General features: G+C 38.8%; 3 protein-coding genes across 4 annotated transcripts; 1 reads left to right on the plus strand and 2 right to left on the minus strand.

Annotated features, from left to right (window-relative positions):
- Positions 1 to 108: 108 nt before the first annotated feature.
- LOC134675218 (transmembrane emp24 domain-containing protein 3) lies at positions 109 to 1792 on the plus strand. Its single transcript, XM_063533434.1, has 4 exons — positions 109 to 336; positions 567 to 684; positions 928 to 1055; positions 1515 to 1792. Exons 1-4 carry the CDS (start codon positions 181 to 183, stop codon positions 1743 to 1745), a joined length of 633 nt encoding a protein of 210 aa, XP_063389504.1. The 5' UTR covers positions 109 to 180; the 3' UTR covers positions 1746 to 1792.
- Positions 1793 to 1832: 40 nt separating this feature from the next.
- LOC134675209 (protein YIPF7) lies at positions 1833 to 3703 on the minus strand. Its single transcript, XM_063533422.1, has 2 exons — positions 3515 to 3703; positions 1833 to 3442 (listed from the first exon to the last, which is right to left on the minus strand). The coding sequence occupies exons 1-2, from the start codon at positions 3621 to 3623 to the stop codon at positions 2754 to 2756; spliced, it is 798 nt and encodes a 265-aa protein (XP_063389492.1). The 5' UTR covers positions 3624 to 3703; the 3' UTR covers positions 1833 to 2753.
- A 1727-nt stretch (positions 3704 to 5430) lies between these two features.
- On the minus strand, positions 5431 to 24448 carry LOC134675226 (uncharacterized). 2 transcript variants are annotated; one of them, XM_063533444.1, is made up of 11 exons: positions 24016 to 24448; positions 17541 to 17633; positions 13038 to 13150; positions 12188 to 12275; positions 11704 to 11780; positions 10973 to 11101; positions 10537 to 10650; positions 9920 to 10037; positions 8449 to 8507; positions 8170 to 8334; positions 5431 to 7977 (listed from the first exon to the last, which is right to left on the minus strand). In XM_063533444.1, exons 1-11 carry the CDS (start codon positions 24114 to 24116, stop codon positions 6770 to 6772), a joined length of 2265 nt encoding a protein of 754 aa, XP_063389514.1. In that variant the 5' UTR covers positions 24117 to 24448; the 3' UTR covers positions 5431 to 6769. The 2 variants fall into 2 exon arrangements, with proteins under 2 accessions (XP_063389514.1, XP_063389524.1); XM_063533454.1 differs by lacking the exon at positions 17541 to 17633.
- Positions 24449 to 24981: the final 533 nt, after the last annotated feature.

The following is a 24981-nucleotide window of genomic DNA, read 5'->3' on the forward strand; positions in this document are numbered from 1 at the left end:
AATTATTCTCTTTGGCCGTACCTTGGTGCGGTACGGTAGTGTGTTAAGGCTATAATGTACAGAAATTTTCGAACGCAGCCAATTACGTGTATTCGTTTAGCACGAACTGTCAGTCACGCAAGTTCATCATAGACGACGTCTAGTGTTTTCCCTTCAGGAAATTTACCGATTATTCATAAAATGTTAAGTAAATTTATATTCCTTAGCGTCTTAGCTACATTATATAATGGAATCGACTCCAAGAGTGTTGAGCTTACTTTCGAATTGCCGGATAATGCCGTAGAATGTTTTTATGAGCATATAGAAAACAATACATCTGCATCCTTGGAGTATCAGGTAATAAGCTACAAATTATGCCTTACAATACAGTTTATTTCTTTAAATTTAATATTTGTAATGGCTTGTTACAAGTTTATCAATATCATTTTATTCGCATGCCATTCACACAGTTATTGTTGACAATCTAACCTCTTGACATTTTTAAATACTAATGGAGTAATTAGAAGACCACTGGTAAACTGTCCATTACAATTTTCCGGTTGACTCACTTCAGTATAATATTTCAGGTTATCACAGGTGGCCAGTATGATGTGGATGTCAAGGTGGAAGGACCCAATAAGCAAATAATTTATCAGCAGCAGAAGATGCAGTATGACTCTCATCCTTTTACAGCTACTCAAACTGGTATATTCTTAGTTAATGTAAATGATATTCAAAGTAGTAATAAAATGGAAATATTAAATTTTAGGTAGGAATAGTTGGCAAGCTGAATGCCAAATATTCAGCAAAGTGGCTGAATAGCAAATAGTTGCCGAATTTTCTTGGCATCTCTAAATATTATTGTGAATGTTTACAAATAGGCTTGCATCACTAGGGTGTTGCACAATGTGTGTTTATGTATTGTGTGAAATAAATATCCTGTTTCAGGTGTATATAAGGTGTGCTTTAGCAATGAGTTTAGTACATTCTCTCACAAGCTTGTGTACATGGAACTGAATGTTGGCCCTGAGCAGCCCCTGCCTGGTATTGGTGAACATGCTACGGTACTTACTCAGGTAATATTACTTTTACCTGCTACTTACATGGTTTAGCATTATATTTGCACAACTGTGACAACTAGCTGAATATATGTATACCTAGTAATGTGATACCAATATTTCATTTAGCATTTGAGGTTAATTAAGTATTTATTAAGACTGATAATCTCCATTGAACAGCACCTGCCGTCTCTCTTGTAGATGGCATTACATATATTTATTTTTAACATTTTTATTTTAGCATTGTCCTGCAACTGCTATGTATTGTGGTTACTAATATACCACTAGTAGTAGTAAGTTTCCAAAATTGTAAAGTTTCAGAACCATTTCCAACTTTTTGGAAACTGTGCAACTTGCACATGTGTAATTATGGTTCAACTGTACCATATTGTACCATAGATATTTCTCTGCTCCATGCAAGACAATTACATAGAGATTTTTGGAATAAGAAATTAATATAATGTCTCTTTCTTACAGCTTGAAGCATCTGCTGAAGAAATTCACTCTGGATTGAACAAAATTATTGACCACCAAACTCACCACAGACTAAGAGAGGCTCAGAGCCGTAAGAGGGCAGAGGACCTTAATGAAAGGGTGTTTAACTGGTCTATGATTGAAACTGTGGCCATTGTAATAGTTACATTTGGGCAAGTCGTGATTCTGAAGAATTTCTTCAGTGATAGACCTACTCTATACAACCGATTGTAAATTTAGTAATACCTAGTTTATTTATTAATATATTGTGATTTGGTTAATTTTGTTTCATTTGAACCCGCATCATTTAAAAACAAAAAAGAATAATATACGAAATTTATTTACATTACATAGTAGAAATTTATAGTGTTACAAATATATGGATAACAATAACAATCATCAGCCTGCTTAGAGTAAATAAGATGCTGGTATCTGTCATGATTATTTTACAACGAAAATAAGATGTGTTTACTACCACTAATGAGATAAAATTGCATTAATCAAATATGAAATACCATAACATAAGCAAGGTAAACATACTGGTGCTCGATGTGGTCCCAGTACATGTCATCTTGAAACTTAAGTCATTGTCAATAGAGGTGACAGCAAGGTGTCATCTATTGGGCATTAGCATGTCAAGCACTAGTATGTTTACCTTATGTACACATGTTACTGTCAATCTTTGTAACCGCACTGGCATTTTAGAAAATAAGCCTAGAATTTGAGTACTGGAGTAGTGAAGCCACATTTACTGAGTTTTGGCAGTGACAGTGGCACTTGATTATTGTAATAGCAAAAGATATAGTGATATTGTTGCTTCACTTAACACTTTGACTACCGAGAACCCGCCTGGTAGGCACTCGCAATGTTTGCTTAGATGCCGGACAACCCGCCCAGCGGGTTGTTTTGTATGCAGATATAGATGACCGGTTTCTGGGGTAGTGCGCCAAGCTGCGAAAGTGTTAACAGGTGCTCTAGGTTTTATTGTTCTAATACGGCCATGACAATAAACTGAAATATCATTCTTATCAACAACTAACAATCTGCTCAGCTTTTTTAGCCTTTTCCCCAAAAACATCACAATATACATGCTATACTGCCAGTGGTAAAAAATAGGTTAGTAAAACAAACTACAACTAGAGGTGTACAACTTTGTATGGTTATTCTAGTTAGAAGGATAAGATAAGATATTCCTTTTAAGTCGGTAACAAAATGAAGTACCTAATTAACTTATGTTGTAAATTAAAACAGTACTAATAAAGCAAATACTCCATTGACTAAAGCACAAGGGTATGCTATTAGTGGCCTCTGCTCAGCATCTCCAGACATGGTCACAAACAACCTGCTTGCAGATAAGGCGGACCAAATTACAGCCACAGCTGACAGGGTAAGCCCTATTGTTCCCTCTAAGGAAATGAATATACCCAACCCTGCCAGCACAACCATAGGTAACATACAGTAACCCAGCACACTGGCAACACTTAGTAATGTAAATACACCCTCAGAACGGCTCATCAGTGAAAGCAAAGAATACATCAATATAACAGACATTACAGAGAGACCATAAACATAACCAAAGTGAGCTTTATTTCCTGATAAAAATAGACACACAGCCAATGCTAAACAAAATGTTATTGGCCCAGCGATATCTGTGTCTCTTAACAAGAAATTGGCATCATCAGCTTTTGATTGTCCGTGGAATGGATTCATGACAGCCAGAGTTTTCTCTAATATCCTATCAGGATATATTTCTAGCTCGTCAAGCAGAGGTGGCTCATCAAAGTCAGTGGTTTCCGTTGCTGGCTCGCCAGGTATTGGTGCAGGTTGGAACATATTTGGGTTGTAGTATTGGTTGTTGTTTGGAGGATATGCATTCTGTCCTGCTTGGTCAAATGAGAAATCTTGGTGGTCCGTTGGAAAACTCTGAAAGTCTAAACATGTCATATTTTTATCTGTTCAACACAATTAAATACTGAAATTAATTTATCTGGCCCTATACTTACCCAACGTTTGAGCTTGATCGCCAAAAGCATTGGAGGCATTGAAAGAGTAATTCTGGCTGTTATTTTGGCCCTGCCAGGAGTAATCATTTGGATTGTTGTAGTTAGCCATACCTTAAAATTAAATTAAGTAATGAAACGTACAAAACTGTTTCTAATCGGTGCGAAAGCACAGCAGCAAAAATGCACAAATGTTTTTTTTTTTTTTTTTTTTTTTTTTTTTTTTTTTTTTTTTTCTGGCTTACTCCCTGCAATTTTGCACAGGGTGAATTTGCCAATGTCGGTGTTGACTTTCACACGTGAGGAGAATGTTCGGTATAATAATTTTGCATTTTTGGGAGGATGTAGTTGGGGAAACCTAAAAACAAATAATTGTTATGAACATCACAGACAAACACATGACGAATACAACGATTAGCAAAAAAGCGGGAAGCGGATGACAGAACGTTAGTAGTGCCAACATGAAGGAAGTGGAAGAGAAGAAAACGATATATATATGTAGATAGAAATAGAGAGTATAGAATAAAACGAGTATAGATTGACATGAATTATACGCATTAAATTAGAAAAGATAAGACAATATTTAGAGTTTTATGTTATTTGTTTGTAAATATTTAATTAGAATAGAAGTTAGCTTAGTATCCATGTGGCAAAGAAGCGAGCTAAAGCATATAGGTCGCGGAACATTATCGGGTAATACATCGTACAGCGAGTAGCTACATTTTGTACAAGCAAAGAAGAAGAACAAATCTTCTTTGCACAAATGTTGTACAAATATGAGTTGTCAATTATTTGTCAGTGTCAACATGACATATCACTAGTTTACAAAGAAAGCTATTAGGAGTATCCCACACCATCTCAAATTAAAAGCCGTAACACACTACCGCACCGCGCTGCAGACATAAGTATAATAAGAGCAAAATAAATTTACACTGATTGATTGTATAATTTTGATAATTTTCTTTTACTACAAGACCTTAGCAAATTATACACCTAAACCTCCATTAAGCATCACTCTATTGATAGGTGAAAACCGCATGAAAATCCAATCAGTAGCTTTTGAGTTTATCGCGAACATACATACAAACAGACAGACGCGGCGGGTGACTTTGTTTTTAACCTAAAGTTAAGACCTGTAACTAACCCTTTTTCTGCAAATAAATATGAATCTGATGTAGTGATAATGATAAGGGTCAATGCAAGGGCCGAAATTTCGTTTCGTCCCCTCCGCCTCTCTACAGCTCATGCGTATTCAAGCCTCCTGCAATCCTCTCTCCAAAGAGGTGTTACATGCGCGTTGCCGGTCTTTTAAGGCCCCTGTACATATTGGGCCAGTCTGGGGGACGCATTTATGCGTTAGAGGGAGCAAGTGATATTGCTATCTCATTCTACCGCATGGCTACGTCCCTTGGACTTGGCCTGTGTTGGCCCAATGTGCACAGGGGTCTTTAGAAACCTGTACACTTAGTTTTGAAGAGCCTAGCCTAGCCTGAAAATTCATTTAACAGCCGGAGCGTTCGCGGAAATTTCCTCTGAAACCGAGCGAGGTGTTCCAGGGTGCGAGTATGACCACAGACGGCGAGCGGTGTGGTGGAAGAAACTGTCCGTGGACAACATATCAAACAGTTTTTCTGAGAACAACCTGAGGGCTTACCGCGAACCACGTTCGACGTGTTGCCTCTCTGTCGCACTTGTAAATTAGTACGTAAGTGTGGCAGGGAGGCAACACGTCGAAAGTGATTCGCGGTAGGCCCTCTGAGCCTTCTGTGGCAATCTCTTCTTAAAATGCATGGTGCAATTATCTGGTCGCATGAAATATTTTCACTGCTGCCACATTCACTACAAGTGACTTAGAAATAAATGCAAAGTACCTACAAAAGAATTGAATTAGTAGAAAATGTAGAAATAGAAAAAAGAAAAACCGTTTATGGCATATTTTTAATTCCATTAAATATTATTTATAGTCATTGATGGATCTATTAAATATTACACCTGGAATGATTTGTTTTGTGGAATATTGTACAATTTTAAGTTTTTTTAATTAATACTGCACTATAACTGGAAATTTTATAGGTATAAAAATGGTGTTCGTTTATCACATAACTTATACATATTAAAAAAGCTATAAATGTTACAAAAAGGTAGAATAATATCAATGGCATTGTGCTGTTTGGAATCAAGCTTCCGATAAATGAGTACAAATCAAGGGCACAAGCTTTTTATATAATTTAATGCGTGAATGTAGAGGTGTCAGTCCATTATGATGAAAGTAAAACAATATGCTCAGGTACTATTCACAAAAATCAACTCTTACCAACAAATGTAAAAGTTATGACACCAAATAATTATTTAATACTCTTAAATAATATTTCAATAACAAATTCAACATAACAACATGGAACATAAATTATTAGAAAATATAATAATAGTCACCACTAAATAGAGGTCGGCAGAGCAAACGAACCATGCTACATAGGGACTCGCAAATATAAATTTGTACGTAAGGTTACCCAGCGCAGTATGATGCATTTACTGTGCCACTCAGATATACATTTAAGTGATATAAAATAACATCTCTACTCGAAAGCGACAATCAATTGGAACTTTAATACTGTTTGTTAAGATTGCTTTGCAGACGTAGTTTCGAGTAGGATGTATTTGATCGAAGACACAAGGCAGTGTTAGGCGAATACTGTCCCTTCCACTCAGTCCCTCCTCATGTCCCCTCGTGTCACCAACACTATGCAAACTATCTTAACACTCAAGACACTAAGTATCTCCGACACTCCAAGTACGTTTAATCTTAAGTAAATAATCAGATATATCATAAATTACATTGTCGTCATATACAATCTATGTTTGTACATGCAGTATACCTACATCGGTATACAGATCTCGTAATCGTAACTCTTATTTTATGAACACACTACTTTATGGAGATTACGAACGAACATAACTCACCACGTTACTCATAATATATTCTACCGCGTCATCTTTCAAAAGTAAAATAATCATAATAATATACATATATCACAGATACCTAGCGAAGATAATTCTCGATTAAATCTTCCATCTTTGAGGTATTACAAATTGTAGACAATTTAATTTGTATAAAATATGACAAATAAATTAAAAAAGCACAATCTCAAAACTCCTAATCGTTCGGTGTTACGAAAATTTCATATTAAAATCTCGCACGACGGGTAACCGTCAAGGTGTAGGGCACGGACGGCGCCACCTCCATCGTCGGGTGCTTGTTTAGACTTGAAAGTAATCGCTGACGTGGTCGGTGCCGGGGCCGGCGGGCTGCTGCTGCTGGTGGTGCTGGTGGTGCTGCTGCTGGTGGTGCTGGTGGTGCTGCTGCTGGTGGTGCTGGTGCTGCTGCTGCTGGTGGTCGCGCGGCGCGATGCGCTCGTAGCCGGCGCCCGAGTCCGAGCGCTCCACCTGGGCGCCCCCCGCCGCGTTATTTACCTCCTCGTACGGCGGTTCCTTTTTAGACAACTCGAAATACTTAACGCTCTCGTAGTTCGGATCCTTCTTGGACCTCATCGAGTCGCTTTTGGAGGCTTTCGACCGCACGGATTCGTATTTCGGGTCCTTGAGTCTCAGCGATTCGTAGTCGGGGTCCCTCGTCCGCACGTCGTCGTAGTTGGGGTCCTTCGGGCGGACGGACTCGTAGTTGGGGTCGGACTCGCTGCCGCTGCCCTTGTAGAGCGGGTCGTGCGGCATGGACTCGTAGGTGGACTCGACGAGGTCGCCGTTGTTGTTGGGCCAGTCGGCGTACTTGCCGGGCCGCTTGTTGACGGTGGAGTAGGTGGGCGCGATGGTGGCGTAGGGCGGCGTCGGCGGCTGGTTGCGGAGCACCTCGTAGTTGGGCTCGGAGTCCGAGGCGCCGTTGTCCATCTTGGAGATGTGCTCGTACCCGGCGTCGCTGCCGACCAGGCTGTCGGGACCGCCGTCGGAGACGTGGTTCGACTTGCCGAGCATGTTGTTATTGGCGAAGTTGGAATTGGGCGCGGATTTGTTAACGTCTTTTACCGTCTCGTAGCCGGGGTCCTGGTTCTGGGACACCTTGCGCTCCTTGTGCGCGATGGTCTCGTAGCCGTGGTTGGCCTTGTTCCTGTCGATGGTCTCGTAGCCGGGGTCGTCGGCGCGGTAGTGCGGCGCGCGCGGCTCGGCGTGGTCGTGGCGGGGCTCGTCGTGGAGTTTCCCCTTGGCCTTCTTCACGACCTTGGCGTACATGTCGTCGAGGTTGCGCGCGGGGCTGCCGCGGGGGTCGGGCGGGTCGGGCCGCTCGATGTCGATCTCCTTGGCGACGAGCGGCCGGATGAGGTCGCCGGAGCTGAAGCGGTGCTTGTCGACGGGGTAGTTGCAGCCGTAGAAGTCGGACGAGCTGACGCAGCTGTTGTTTCGCTGGTGCTTCTCGTTGAGGCTCCGGCGGAGCTTGTCGTTGTTGAAGAGATCACCTGGAGACAGAGGAAACTACTATGAAGCCTTAATAAACATTCTTTGCACAGATCGAATCTGAAGTACCGACCGTATTTTTCCGACCACGAAGTATTTTTACTTCAGATTCGATCGGTGAAATCCGTTTTTGATCAGGTAAAATAGGATTTTATAGGTTATTGATCGGAATAATTTCGTATTAATTGACTGACCGGTGCTAGAGATGCGTTGGTGCTTGGCTTGGGGATGGGCGGTGGCGGAGGCGGTGGCGGTGGCGGAGGCGGCCGGCGGAGGCGGCAGCGGGGAGTTGGCCTGGCGCTTCTCCGGCTTGGGCGAGCCCAGCGCGCCCGTCGAGTTCGAGCACGACGACGATGAAGCTGTAAAAGCATTACACTTTGAGTATTCTAGTAGTTTGTAAATCACAATTTTGAACGATGAATCTATCCAACAAATGATACACATAGTTGATTAATTAAAAGCAAAGAGCATACCTTGTCTCGAATGAGTCCCGTTAGACGAGGATGCGCCTATCTCAGGCGGCGCACTTCTTCTAAAAATAGTAAAAAAAGTAAGGTATATAATATATATATATATGAAAATGATAAAAAAATATTTTATCTACATATAAATATTAATGTCATGTCAAAAAATTCAAAAAGTATCGCCATCTACTCGAGAGTAATCCAAATGTATGACGCCATCGCTCGAAAAGATGGCACCATACGTTTTGCCTATCCTCGAGTAGATGGCGATACTTTTTGACATTTAACAAATTGAACACATATCAGTGAAAAAATAAGAATTAAAGTCAACTGGCGTTCTATAAGTTTTACCTAATCATTTGTGTCGAAAGATGGCGGTAAATGTACTGATTGCATAATTTACTTTGACAATGTTCCTCTAGTTTAAATTCTCTTTAGTAGAGCCAAGCTTCTAACTCCACACGCCCTAATATCACAAACCCTACCTTAAACAAAATACGTGGCTTGGCCGTTTCGTTACTACAATAACTATTTTATAACAGAAAAGTAATGAACATCCTTTACCTTCCGCCCATATGAAACGGCCAAGCCATATATTTTGACTAAGCATATATTAATGTAAAAGGAATACGAACTTCTTATACGGTAGTCGCAATCCGCATCCATGGGAAAGCGCTGCATCTCACAGTGCCGTTTTATACTGGAGCAGTCCACGGGCTGTCCCGTACAAACGCATTTTATTTCCTGTGTTGCGACTTTTTTTTCGGCATTTAAAGTAGTCAATTATTTTTCTGTGCATAATTTTGACCATTTGTCATAGAAAAGGAAACTCTTGTACCTGCAAATCTTCAGAAATTCGCGTTTGTACGGGACAAATGGTAGACAATTTCATGGAATGCTCCTACTGTAGTTACATTATCGAGGGTGTAATCCGTGTAATTTTATAATGGAATAGTCGCTTTTGCTTTGTTTCGTTCCATTTTTATACAACGCAATATCAACTCTATTTCCTACACTATAGGTTCAAATTTTTGTGCCAAATTTTGGTTTTTTCAATATATGGCTGGGCCTAAGTGTAAGGCCTGAGTGGACGCTCGAAGCGGAGCGTTCGGCGGGGCGTGCAGCGTGGCGTCGGGCTCACATGTGATTTGAGCAGCGTGCACTAAGGCCGCTCCTATACGTTTGCATTTTGTTTAACATGCACGCCGCACGGCCCGCCCCGCTGCACGCTCAACTCGAGCGTCCACTCAGGCCTTACACTTAGGCCCAATTGCACCATTCCACTAACCCGGGGTTAATCGGTTAAACCTGGCGTTACCATGGTTACCAGTACAATTTGACATCAGGTTAACGGTTTAACTGATTAATCCCGGGTTAGCGGAATGGTGCAAGTGGGCCTTAGGAGGTTAAGCAGTTTGATGTGAATAGAAAATGGGTGAGCGTAGTAGGTGAGTAGGCGGTAGTTATCAGCAGTGAGTACCTGGCGTGGTGGTCGTCGGGCGGGCCCCGCGCGGAGCGGCGGCGCGGCTCGGGGATCTGCGCGTACGTGTCGGAGCCCGACCCCGCCGCCGCCTCCTCGATGGCCGCGTACATCTCGTCTGCACACAAACTGCACTCTGACACCGTATTCAGATTAGAGCAGCGGTCGGCAACCTTTTAGCAGCCAAGGGCCACATAGTACTAAACGATGTTGACACGGGCCGCATTTTGTTAATATGTATGACTTTATTTTTTTTACTCGTTTGTTAATATTACATGCAAAATAGCCAGGGAGGCTGCCGGCCGCTGGATTAGAGGTAGGCTCCGATGAAACTTTTTACACATGCGGTATGTTAAACATTCAGATGAAATAAAATCCCACGCATATATATTCGCATTGCGATTGGAGATTAATAGAAACTATATTGTCCACATTTACTTTCACATAAGGTGGGATTATTTTTAACGATTAAAAGAATCGGCTTTACAAAATAGTTTAATATGCCAAATTGCCAACGTTTGTAATATATGTATTTAGTGTTTATAATATATAAAGAGTTCGCTCCAAACCGTCCCATCGTCCCGAGATATCGAGGAACACACAGTAGATTAGTTTACCTGAGTCGTCGGACACGGTGGCGTAGTGCGGCGCGGCGGGGGGGTGCGCGGGCGCGGCGCTCTGCGCGCGGATGTTGCTGAGCGGCTCGCGCACAGAGATGCTCGTGTAGCCCTCTGCGGAGGACGGCTATATTAAGCGAACTCAAAACGGAGCAATGTAATGTTTTGTAAGGTTCCGTAATACAGGCGCGTTTCCGGGCGGGACGTGAGCGTTTTATATGTAAAAACGGCGCGCCCCGTTCATACCCCGCCGGGAAAACGCGCCTGTGTGACGAAGCCTTTATGGGTACTAGGCGACGATGCATATAAAAAATACAATATTAATATATGCGGCGTCTTCGAACACTATACTGCATAGCAAATGGATTGCTGCGCATTTTATGTATTTATGACACTACGTGCGTGCGTACTAAGCACTAGTGCTACGACAACTCACTGGCCGAGTCGGTGGAGTCGCCGCTGAAGTGCTGGTTCTGGCGCGGCGACGGCGGCGTGATGTACGGCAGCTCGTGGCTGGACGGCAGCGCGCCGCTGATCGCCACGCGCGCCGATATCACTACCGAATCTGCAATCGTACATAAGGTAATGCAAGTTTTACTATACCATCAGTGATCGGGAGCAGTTGTTTCTTATTTCTGCAAGAGAACATGGTTGTTTTCGCCCGTGACTGCTAAATTTGAGTTCCGAACAAGCGAAAGTGTTTAAAATAAACCCTAAACAAAATAAAACTTAAGTTCGCTCTAGATCCATATTAGCAAAGTTGTGCGAGGTGATTAGGTAGGTCAAACTGAACAACTTTTTCTATGGGACCAAAAATGATCCTGTATTTCTTTGTTTTAAATATAAATGATACCTATGCCAGTAACAACAAAATGTTCGTCGATAAATCGCGAGCATTAATAACTCTGACCTATACTACGAATCAGACCGTCTAGCATGAGTTACATTCTCGAGCGCGAGTCCATACTTAATGAAGTCGCGCGCGAGAACTCATGCAGCTCAGGTATGTTTATATGATTGGCCAGACTAAATAAGTGTAGACATCCTATCCATGTTTATATTGTTGATTGTAATTGGAATATCGAATGCATTTGCAGCATTCCATACATGCTAGAATGAGTAATAAAATACAATTAGATATATGTAATACATAATTCAAACCGGTACCTGGTCCAGACTGGTTCGCATCTCTCTCGTCTATTGCTATCTCATCCTCCCGGTTGTCAGGTGTTATTTCCACAGTACTGTAATGAAAACAAAAACAATTAGGCAAGTGTTTAATTTACACTTTTATTTCACGAATTAATCACTTTTATAAATACCCCCGACTTCGCCAACAGAAAAATAATTTATAAATATTATGAAATCTCATGTCAGGAGAAAATTTTACAAAAATGCTCCCGTCAGAAACCCCTTCTTATTCGTTACACTCTTGACAGAGTGATCGTGGCCATTATGTAAACTTTTCTGTGGCCGACACACGGGCTTTGATTTGTCAAAAACCAACGGCAAACTAAAACGACGAAAGTTCAAAATAAATAAAAACACATATTTGACGTGCAAGCTGACGCGATACCATTCAGCGAGTGACTGAATGAATGAAAGCATGTGCTTTGTTACCTAATCAAGCAAGCGCGTAGATAACACTCACATATTATGATTGTCATTCTGTAGCTTAGCGTATGCATGCTCGTACGGATGTTCTCGGCTTGTTGACGGTTCTGCGGCGGCCTTGTTTCCTGGAAGTAAATAATCGACACATTATCTCTTTATCGAAACAATTAAGCAGATTAGCCTGGGATAATAGATGTCTACAACTTGGCTATCAGCTGTGGAACTAATCGATATGGTGGCGGCGCTTTAATGTGCGTCAAATTAATTACAACTAAGCGCTATACAAAGGTAAGACTGAATGTTGTTAGGATGGGCCACTTAGAGATCATATTTTAACAAAGAGGCATACAAATTATGAACATAATAACTCTTAATAATTTTATTTGCAATTCGGGTTTTCTGGCAATTTGAAAATTGTTCGACGCGAGTTATTCACATTTTTCACAAGAAATGTTTCGTGTTATAATTTTATGCGATTAACATTGTGGGCTCAGAAAACAAAAAAGTTACAAAAGCCTTCTGTTATATTTTTATAATGAAGCCTGGATCTCGTGCTACCATTTGCAGTTAGTTTTACAAATTTAAACTTTTTCGTACTTCTTCAACATTTGAATAAATGGCACATCATTAGATAAGTCCTTAATAGAAACTCTGAGGTTTCTAACTGCGCCCACTAACTTTTCAACTGCGTGTACAAAAATTTGAACAAATTCAAGGAAATGTGACTTAATAAATATATTAGTTTACAGTGCTTTTTTATATCCATCGTAAGTACATAGAACAATATAAACTTATCGTACGGAACCCTCCGTTATGCATGACACGCACTTTGCTCATTTTAATCATAAAATATCAAGAAAATATATTGAAGAAAAAGGCGGTAGTACCAGCATCCAAGTTGACGGTGGCGTATATCTCGGAGGCGGTGTCTCCACTGTCGTGGCGGCCGACGGGTTGAGGGATCTCGGGCAGGCTGCGCTGGCTGTTCTGCGTCGACGCCCTGCCCACACGCAACACGTCAGCATACAGGAAAAACAAAATTGTAGAAAGGCTAAACTTTATGTCACTAAAGGCGGCCAATTGAAAAAAAAAGTGAAGGTTCAACCTACAGCGCCTACAACTTTTTTAGTGAAAGCAATGATTAGTAAAGTTAAAACTTTTAAAGAGAAGTGCTAGCCATAGATTTAAAAAGCTTTATGTAGTTAGGTTACATACATGAGATTCATAAGCATAAAATTCTAGGATCTAACCAGATGTTACCTATTTTGGAGTATTGGAAGTAATGCCACCTTTAAAACAAAGTTTTGTACGGAACACTAAAAATGTGTTTGACGACCCCTGAACCCTAAACTAAAGTTGACTAAAGCAACTACAGGCTGTGTGATTGACAGACGGTTTTTCTTACATTTTATTTTCCACCATAACCCGTTAGGGTAACGAAGTATAAATTCAATAATATACTTGTAATATGTACATGCTATGACCATTCTGATACGGTAAAAAAAAATATAAAAACTATCGTCAATCGCAAACTAGAGGTGAATCTAAGGTATACAGACGCCATCGGAGCGGCCGAGGTGCACTCTAACGCCTTGACAACAGGAGCGTATTGAGATATAAGCACCTTTGGCCGCTCCAATTTATCTGATGGCGACTGTAGGGGAGACCAAGGTAAGTTGTGACATCGTCGATTTTTTGGAATCTATTAACTAGAAACTAGGTCTCAACAGTGTGCGTTTGTTAGCTCGTAACATGAACTAACAAACGCGCGCTATTGCGACCTAGTTTCTAGTTAATAGATTCCAAGAAATCGACGATGTTCCAACTCTCCTCTGTCACAACTCACCTCGGTCTCCCCTACATGCGTGTACGTTAAATAAACGTTAGTTAAAAAAATATAACAGAAGTATTTAGATTCGCAAATAAACAAAAATATGATTAGATATACTACTAGAAAGTAGTAAAAGTACAAAAATTACAAAGCCAACATCGATCGGGTGAGTTCCGTAATCGCTTTTACACAATATAGGTACCTAATAAGTAAATTATCATATGCACAGTCATCACTTATAGGTATTTAGTATATCCAATTATTAGACTTATTCGAGGTGTCGTCAAATGGGGTAGGTAATTTTAAGTCGAATTCTACTACAGGCGGTCACAATACGTTAATTATTAAAAATTTATAACTTTTTGGTTAAAACCTTACTTGCGGAAAGTGTTGTACCTGAGAATGAATTAAACACTTAAAAAATGTTAAATTGCGCTTACATTTCCTACTACGTTTTCCCCACGGAACTTTTGCCTCATTTAGAGTCTGTTCGGAAAGAGGAGGGGTCGTGGAATGTATTGGGCCCCATACATTCCACGACTCTTCGCTTTCCGAACAGACTCTAACGATACATTATATTTTAGTTCTGTTTCGTTAAATAAAACTATAATTTTAATCGTAAACATTGTAGGGTCAGTTAGGTTGCAGAAACACCGAAAGAGAAGCGCCCATTTGGGTCATTAACATATTATTGCAGGTGACTGTACCTTATTCCTTAGATCACTCATTACATCATCAAGCACATAAAACAATTTTTTATTGACCAATATCCATGCACATTCAACTGTTATATTAATAAATGTAAGTACCTATGCGAGTTACATTGTTATCAAGTGTTAATGAAACATGCGAAAAATATACTAAACAGGAAAGAGGTAAACCATAAATAAAAATGGTTACAATATTAGCTCGTGCAGCTCAAAGTACTAATGTACCTATAGATAGTACCATTAACGAATGCACGACCCACTTCTTGTCTTTCTGTGTTAATTTCAATACATATTTAGAATGGAAAGACAAGAAGAGAGGAGCGTCGGGGTATTTCTTCTTGTTTACCGACAAATATATGTAATTTGTTAAGAGGTCTGAGAAAGTGTATTTCCACATTTTCCTTTGCGTTGTTGCCACTGGTAGCTTTTAGGGCCAAACTTTTAGGGCTAAAAACGCCAGATGTGGGGGGCCAGATGGGCCCTTAGCGTGTTGGTAATGTTGGTAGTGACTACTACATATAGGACCACTTATCTAAGGCAGTTGGTAGAGAAGTTGCGCTGTGATTTTATAGTAGATTGTAGCTGATTTTTGTGAATAAACCTGGTTTATCAATTACATCTTTTTAATTAACCCCTTACTGCATATAATAAAAAATATTTGTTAATATTTGAACTTTAATAGCTGTGATTAGAGTTAAATATCATATCCGCCATAAATGACTTCATATGCGGTAAGGGGTTTACATAATACAGATCAGCTTCCTGCAGCCAAGCCTTCTACCAGTTTGTAACTGACAGTAATAACTTCTTACCAGTCGCCTCAGTTAAACGGTAGACCTATGGAAGTAGGCACCTACCTACCTAATGGGTTTTTTCTATCAGTAACCAGTGCTGACAACATTGCAACGAAAAAGCACCAAGCGATTAAAGCTAAGAAGTAATTCAATTCCAAATTAATGGGAAATCTATATCTATAATCTAATTGTAGGCTTTTTATCAGACAATCCAGGCCATACTTAATTAATCGCATTACATTCTGTGATTTTTTAGCATATAGTTCGTTTTTTTTAGCATTAGAAATAGGTAAACAATCTTGATGTGTCTTTTAATTGAAAAACACATTTTAAGAATAAGTTACGGCAAATATGTAACAATTATTAATCTAATACGATCATTTATATTCTTCTGCTTTCAGAAGTAATAGTTACTGATTTTTAAAAAGCGTTTTTCTATTAAAAGACGTGTCAAGATCGCTTACCTTCTTTAAAGTTCTTTCTAATGCTAAAAAAAACGAACTATAGTTACAGGCCGATATCTTATTTGCGCGCAGGTATAGGTATTACATAAACGTTAAATTCTAGATACTAGGTTTTAGTATTATGTGTTATAACTGTTATAAGCATTTTATCGTTACATTTTGACCATGATTTAATTCGACTGAACAATGTTCAACTGGATAGGTACATGAATTTACATGATTTAATTTCCCAAACAAAAAAAAATGCATTTCCTCATTTTATCTAAGATACATTGATTAATTTTAGATAGTGATAAGTGGATATTTATTTACGGATTATCGTAAATAATCCATTTTTAAAGCATCAAGTTTAGATAATACCTATTGATATACTATAATAGATTTGGTATTTTAATAAGTACCTAATCTTGCGAATATAGGCAATTGCAAACTATGGAAAGACTAGAGTGTCGTCAACTCAGTGGCGGATTTGCAGTCATTGCCACCCTAGGCCCCAGGCCCTGTGTCTCAAAAATATTTTAACACTTCAATTTCAATGACAAAATAACTTGCATTAAAATTTATTTTTCACCTCAGCAGCTCGAACAAGGGTACTTTGCTTCTTAAAAACAGTGAGCAAAATGCGCTTTTGCTCACTGAGTCATTTTGTCATTCAAGTGACCTTTATAGTCAAATGTCATTTCAACATGCAGGGTCTAATACAAGTTCGATATACTTGGGTTCTATTATCTCTGTCCCTCTAGGTATGTTCTCACTGCTTAGGGTGAAAAATTTTGTGTACTACATGAGATCAAAGTTATTTACATCTCGTGCGCTTTTGAATCCCTTACTACGCTCAAGATTCTAAATTAGATTCACTCGCTACGCTCGTGAATCTATTATAGAATCTTTCGCTTGCACGGGACTCAAAATAAGCACTCGAAGAAATATCAAACTTTGATCACTTGTTGTACAAATAACTATTACCATTTTAACTTTTCAAGTGGGAACATGTAGCTATCCAGTCAAACATGTTACAGCAAAATGATGGAACCTATGATTTTAGTAGATTAGTAGCCCTTTCTCTAGTTTTGAGGGCATGCTGGAAAAACACAAACGACTAAAAGATGTGCTAACGTGCTACGTAAGAAATAATCGTGCCTCGTGCGTGCGTTACTTTATACGAGTATTTACTCTAGGACCAAAGAAGGCTATGAGCCGGTATGGTTTGCGCCCTGGGCGCGAAATCATAAATAGGACAGTGCTAGATGGAGTTGCTACGCCGCCGTATGTTTTGTGGTACATTATGTGCTTGACAAATGTTGGAGTCAAAATTCAAATTCGAGACCCATATCATATCACCCATAGCACCACAAAATTTATGGAGTCGTTTTAGCACCATCTAGTGAGACGTTTTAGAAACTAAACAATTATTTCCTTTATTTAGGTCACTAGTGTAGTGACACTGCGAATTGCAAAATCGCGGTGAAATTCAGTCAGCGGAGACCATTTCGCACAAACATTTTTGGCTCGTTTTCGCGATTCGCAGCACCAGTGTACTGAAGGCATTAGCACATCAATTAGTTCAGTTGTGTGTTGAAAAGGGACCAACCGCTTTATAGACGCGGGCGTCGTGGGTGCCGGCGAAGGGGCCTCCTCGTCAAAACGGATTTTGACTACACCGGCAGTACCAACCAACTCACTTCTGTTAAAAACAATATTTTGCTCATTTTTAAGGGAACTTCCTTTAGGAAGCTAACTTGACTGATCTATTAAAGAAAATATATCTTAAATTTACTTAATTACTAACACATAATTAAATTACTAAAACCAAAAATTAACTATTTTGCAACCACAGATCTCTCTGCAGTATGGGAGAATATAGAAATAAATGCAGCTTCTACGATCTCACACAGTTGCAATGTGTGTTTTAGGTTGGTTTCCACATATTCAATTTCTTGGTCCAATGTGTATTTGCATCTCACATTTTGTTTTAAGAAAGATTGTAGTCCGGGAGCCGGCTGCATGAAACAAACCTCATCAAAAAATAGAATATACCTACCCTGTAGAGGTACCTGACATTTAGTAGATTCCAACGCACTTGGTCGGCCTAGGCTTAACCTGGCAGATTTTGTACAAATGGCAAAAACGTTGGACAAAAATTCATCAAAAAAAACCTCATCGAAAAATAGAATGAAACTTGTATGGTAGGATACCTGACCTTGAGGACAGTAAAAAAAAAGTGGTCGGCCTCACCTTAGCCTGGCAGTTTTTGCAGTCCGACCAGATTTATTGGGTCACGTGAGAGCTACAATTTACCTCATCGAAAAATAGAATGAAACAAACGGATTATAATAGCTAAAATAAGCCTGTCGACGTATGTCTTGGTCGGCCTCACCTTAACCTGGCAGTTTTTGCAGTCCGACCAGATTTATAAAAAAATCATCAAAAATATTTTATCGAAAAATCGTATGAAACTTGTATGGTACGATAGCTGCCTTTTAGAACAGTAAAAAAAAAAGTGGTCCGCCAAATCCTGTGTTGGCAGGTTCCTGTGTCCGACCAATTTTGTGGTACCACGTAAGAGCTACAATTTACCTCATCGAAAAATAGAATGAAACAAACGGATTATAATAGCTAAAATAAGCCTGTTGACGTATGTCTTGGTCGGCCTCACCTTAACCTGGCAGTTTTTGCGGTCCGACCAAATATATAAAAAAAAATTCAAAATTTTTTTATCGAAAAATCGTATGAACCTTGTATGGTACGATAGCTGCCTTTGAGAACAGTAAAAAAAAAATGGTCGGCCAAATCCTGTGTTGGCAGGTTCCTGTGTCCGACCAATTTTGTGGTACCACGTGAGAGCTACAATTTACCTCATCGAAAAATAGAATGAAACAAACGGATTATAATAGCTTAAATAAGCCTGTTGACGTATGTCTTGGTCGGCCTCACCTTAACCTGGCAGTTTTTGCAGTCCGACCAAATTTATGAAAAAATCATCAAAATTTTTTTATCGAAAAATCGTATGAAACTTGTATGGTACGATAGCTGCCTTTGAGGACAGTAAAAAAAAAGTGGTCGGCCAAATCCTGTGTTGGCAGGTTCCTGTGTCCGACCAATTTTGTGGTACCACGTAAGAGCTACAATTTACCTCATCGAAAAATAGAATGAAACAAACGGATTATAATAGCTAAAATAAGCCTGTTGACGTATGTCTTGGTCGGCCTCACCTTAACCTGGCAGTTTTTGCAGTCCGACCAAATTTATAAAAAAATCATCAAATTTTTTTTATCGAAAAATCGTATGGAACTTGTATGGTACGATAGCTGCCTTTGAGGACAGTAAAAAAAAAGTGATCGGCCAAATCCTGTGTTGGCAGGTTCCTGTGTCCGACCAATTTTGTGGTACCACGTGAGAGCTACAATTTACCTCATCGAAAAATAGAATGAAACAAACGGATTATAATAGATAAAATAAGCCTGTTGACGTATGTCTTGGTCGGCCTTACCTTAACCTGGCAGTTTTTGCAGTCCGACCAAATTTATGAAAAAATCATCAAAAAATTTATATCGAAAAATCGTATGAAACTTGTATGGTACGATAGCTGCCTTTGAGGACAGTAAAAAAAAAATGGTCGGCCAAATCCTGTGTTGGCAGGTTCCTGTCTCCGACCAATTTTGTGGTACCACGTGAGAGTTACAATTTACCACATCGAAAAATAGAATGAAACAAACGGATTATAATAGCTAAAATAACCCTGTTGACGTATGGCTTGTTACGGGCGGCTTTCATAAATTCAATGTGGCAGTGTGCGGCAGAATCCACTTGCATCAAATTTGATGCAACACATTGTGGCTGGACATTAAGAGATGAAATGTATAAGATCAAATGGTTTGAAGGACACATAACGCCTTTGCGAGTCGAAGAAATAACAATAAGATAATCACTTAATATATGTGAGGTTATCTTGTGTATTTTTATTTATTTATATTTATTGAGAAGTTCAACAGCGTTTACATTAAATAATATACAAAAAACATGAGAACATATAGCATAGCCAATAACAGAACTTCCTGTAATTTATACATAATAAAAAATCATCTGTGGGTAGACTTGTAAGACTTGTAGACTGTAGACTACCTCCTCAAAATACTTTCTTTAGTCGCTGCAACTATCATCTGCAAAGATGCTGTGGCCAATCATGATGATGACAGGGAATATGGAATAGTGTGGTGTGACGAGTTCGGCGCGTGGGAGCGCGGAGCCCTAACTGTGATAGCAATCCAACGCAGTCTAGATGCCCGTTGAGAACATCGTGAAGGAACATTTTACCATTTATTTAAATTTTGGAAGGATCACGTGCAGTTTTTCCTCTTATATTACAAGTGTCCGATTGAAAACTAAGCTTTGGTGTATACCTGGATCACCTGCACGTACAAGAAGGCGTTTCATATACGCCCGCCCATCAGATAGGTACACAAAGTCATGATGCGTATGGAATACAGCATGTGTGGTCCTATTCTAGCTGTCACGTGGTATCACAAATTTGGTCGGACTGCAAAAACTGCCAGGCTACGGTGAGGCCGACCAAGCCATACGTCAACAGGTTTATTTTAGGTATTATAATCCGTTTGTTTCATTCTATTTTTCGATGAGGTAAATTGTAGCTCTCACGTGGTACCACAAAATTGGTCGGACACAGGAACCTGCCAACACAGGATTTGGCCAACCACTTTTTTATTACTGTCCTCAAAGGCAGCTATCGTACCATACAAGTTTCACACGATTTTTCGATAAAATTTTTTTGATGATTTTTTTATAAATTTGGCCTGACTGCAAAAACTGCCAGGTTAAGGTGAGGCCGACCAAGACATACGTCAACAGGCTTATTTAAGCTATTATAATCCGTTTGTTTCATTCTATTTTTCGATGAGGTAAATTGTAGCTCTCACGTGGTACCACAAAATTGGTCGGACAGAGGAACCTGCCAACACAGGATTTGGCCGACCACTTTTTTTTTACTGTCCTCAAAGGCAGCTATCGTACCATACAAGTTTCATACGATATTTCGATAAAAAATTTTTGATGTTTTTTTTATAAATTTGGTCGGACTGCAAAAACTGCCAGGTTAAGGTGAGGCCGACCAAGAAATACGTCAACAGGCTTATTTTAGCTATTATTATCCGTTTGTTTCATTCTATTTTTCGTTGAGGTAAATTGTAGCTCTCACGTGGTACCACAAAATTGGTCGGACACAGGAACCTGCCAACAAAGGATTTGGCCGGCCACTTTTTTTTTACTGTCCTCAAAGGCAGCTATCTTACCATACAAGTTTCATACGATTTTTCGATAAAAATTTTTTGATGTTTTTTTTATAAATTTGGTCGGACTGCAAAAACTGCCAGGTTAAGGTGAGGCCGACCAAGACATACGTCAACAGGCTTATTTTAGCTATTATAATCCGTTTATTTCATTCTATTTTTCGATGAGGTAAATTGTAGCTCTTACGTGGTACCACAAAATTGGTCGGACACAGGAACCTGCCAACACAGGATTTGGCCGACCACTTTTATTTTTACTGTTCTCAAAGGCAGCTATCGTACCATACAAGTTTCATACGATTTTTCGATAAAAAATTTTTGATGATTTTTTTATAAATCTGGTCGGACTGCAAAAACTGCCAGGTTAAGGTGAGGCCGACCAAGACATACGTCGACAGGCTTATTTTAGCTATTATAATCCGTTTGTTTCATTCTATTTTTCGATGAGGTAAATTGTAGCTCTCACGTGACCCAATAAATCTGGTCGGACTGCAAAAACTGCCAGGCTAAGGTGAGGCCGACCACTTTTTTTTTACTGTCCTCAAGTTCAGGTATCCTACCATACAAGTTTCATTCTATTTTTCGATGAGGTTTTTTTTGATGAATTTTTGTCCAACGTTTTTGCCATTTGTACAAAATCTGCCAGGTTAAGCCTAGGCCGACCAAGTGCGTTGGAATCTACTAAATGTCAGGTACCTCTACAGGGTAGGTATATTCTATTTTTTGATGAGGTTTGTTTCATGCAGCCGGCTCCCGGACTATTGTCACTCTCAGAGTTAGACGCAATGCACATTGGACGAAGAAATTGGCCAGGTGGAATATCACCTTTTGTCACCAGGCCTTTAATTTTGGTCTTGAATTGAACTTGGTTTCTTCAGTTATATATCTCTTTACACACTATATTTGAAATTTTACTATGTGCCAAAATTTATATACATTTAAATGGATTTTGGGTGTATATGTTCACTTAAATTCCTTTGGGCATCAAGAGGTTAAATATAGAACAATATTATAAACTAATATGCTTATACGTCTATAATATTTCCTGACAAAAATCCTACCATATATTTCAACAACTCATTACAGAAACAAGAGTATTTACTCATGTCCTGTCCTGCTGTGACATTGTTACTGGTTTCTGTCTGACATGTAAATTAAAATCACCATAGGGTCATTCCATAATAAACGCTACCAAGGGTTCAAAAATTAAAATTGGTTTAAGAAGTCAACACTAACCTATTTCCATAGAAAACATGCCAAACCTTCATGTCAGAAAAAATACCCGAAAAAAAACCATTTTTTACATGTTTTCCATGTACTTGATCGCAACGTTTTAAATGATAGGCGTAAAACTAAATTTATACAGCGATATTGGCAAGACTAATTAAAAAGAAAATAACTGTAAACTGTTACAAATTTCTCGCAGTTATTTCAGGTAAAATATCGTAATTTTATAATTTGTCTTTAAAAATATAAAAAAGCATGGATTAATTGGTTTTTAGAAGAGTATTCTAGACTGTGGTCTCAAAGTAACACCCGAAACGAAAAAGAGATAAAAGTATGTGTAACTTTTCCCGTAATTAACTACAGCCAAACATGTTTTGCCAAAGAAAGGCTATGATGTGAACCTATTCAAATGTGTAATAATTATTGTTTTAGCGTCTGCTTTAGTCGTATGTTTTAAAGTTTGAAGTTGTGTAACACCCGAAACGTGGTGACCGTCCGCCTGTCCGTCCCCGGCTTTTCTCCGTGGTGGTTAGTGCTAGAAAGCTGCAATTTGGCATGGATACAAAAATCAATCATGGCGACAAAGTAGTAACACAAAAATTCAAAATAAAATTTTTTTTAAAGTAGCTCCAGTACAAAATATTTTTTATTTTTTTCGCCTTTAATCCTGTGGTGTGGGGTGTCGTTGGATAGATCTTTCAAAATGAATAAGTGTCACCATCGACCATTTTTTGATTAAGTGAATATTTTCGGAAATATTCGAATCGAAAGAAAAATAATTATGATATCTTCGAGAAACAATTTTTATTGTTAAGATTAATGTATTTAATACTAATTCAGCATCTATTACTTATGATTTTAATCGAATTTATTTAAAATACAATAATTTCAATAAAATGAGCCATAATTTCGTATAAATCTGTCGTAATTTCGTACTCGTAACACCCGAAACGAACCATGAGTAACACCCGAAACAGGTAATTTATTTTATTAAAATTAAACAAAAAGTGATACTAAGTGTTACTTCAGTGTTTCAGTAGACTATACTAACTATTACTACTTGACATAAATAAAACTGGAGGTTACTTGACAAAATTCGCTAAAATATGCATTTTGGTACTGATGGTCAGAAGGTATAGGCCAATTCGCGTAACGGCCGAAACAGCTACTTTTTAGTGATTCTCTCGTTATTGGTCTTCTACTTTAATTATGTGTGTACAGGAAAAGAAAATATTATTAAAGTGGTAGATGAATCAATAGTTATACCTCGTAGTTCCTGTTACAATATCAATTAAAACCTTATTTTATGAGTTCAAGTGTAACACCCGAAACGGTGGAATGACCCCATAATAATAAAATGGTGAGTGCCATGAAGGCTCTAATATCAGTCCAAGGTTGTTGTCACTACAGAAACATGAATAGAAAGAATGTTTATTGTTTGTATTGTTGTTTACCATAACATTATTGAACTTCTTATAAGAAATGTATGAAAGGTAAGGAAAGATGAATAGGATCAATGTATAACAGTAAACTTACTTCTGATTGGAATTCTTGCATCCACAAACACATGCGGAGAGTGCAGTAACGAGACTGACGAGCACTCCCACACTAAGCGCTATCTCAATTAAAGTATACATAACCAGAGTTTCTCAATCTATCAAACACGACTACGAGACGAGATGCCATCCATTCCCGGCGTCTGTTAAGTCACTCCCTTAAAAAGACACACTTCGTATGCATAACTTTCTTCCATTTGAGTAAAATGCATAGGAATGTAGGACACTAGAGTTAGCGACCACATAAACTTTAACCAAGCGATGAGAAAACGTCACTGTTTATGAAATACCCTAGCCCATAACTCCGACCGATATCAATGAAAAACATTTATAAAATGTTGCATTTAAAAGATCTTTGAAAACAAAAATTAATGCGTAAACACGTCTTCACGGGTGTAAATGTAAAGTAAGTAAATGTCATAAATATTGACCAGTGACCACAGATTCCTTACATGTTGAGTGACAATCTAAGTCAATGTGAATCAAGGCCTATTGACTTCCTTGGAATGACGTGACCCTTCATAATTGTACATGTGTGCTCCGTTTCTAGAGCTGTATTGCCAGTAATTACCATAAAAATATTTTACTACAGCAACATTGCTAGAACTGGCTATGTCTATACGATTTCTAGGAACAAATCCAATTATTTTATCAAATATATTTTGATTTGTATTTTATGAAGTAGTCAAAGTCATATGTAAATTATTATTTATTTTTTGAAATATGTAAATTATTATCTATTTCAGTTTGTCTTTGTCTATGTTCATAAAATCTATGAAGGGTAGACGTGCCTCTACCCTCCTTGATAAAATTTAAAAAAAAAACTTTGTCAATAGGCATCAATAGGCCTCTTTGATAGGCCTTGATTTGAGTCTGGCCGGTAAGAACATAGACAAGACAAAAGTCTGTAATGTCAATGCTGTCATTTAAGTCATTTAACGCCAAA

This window comes from Cydia fagiglandana, chromosome 2, assembly GCF_963556715.1.
Source record: "Cydia fagiglandana chromosome 2, ilCydFagi1.1, whole genome shotgun sequence".
Classification (NCBI taxonomy): Eukaryota; Metazoa; Arthropoda; class Insecta; order Lepidoptera; family Tortricidae; genus Cydia; species Cydia fagiglandana.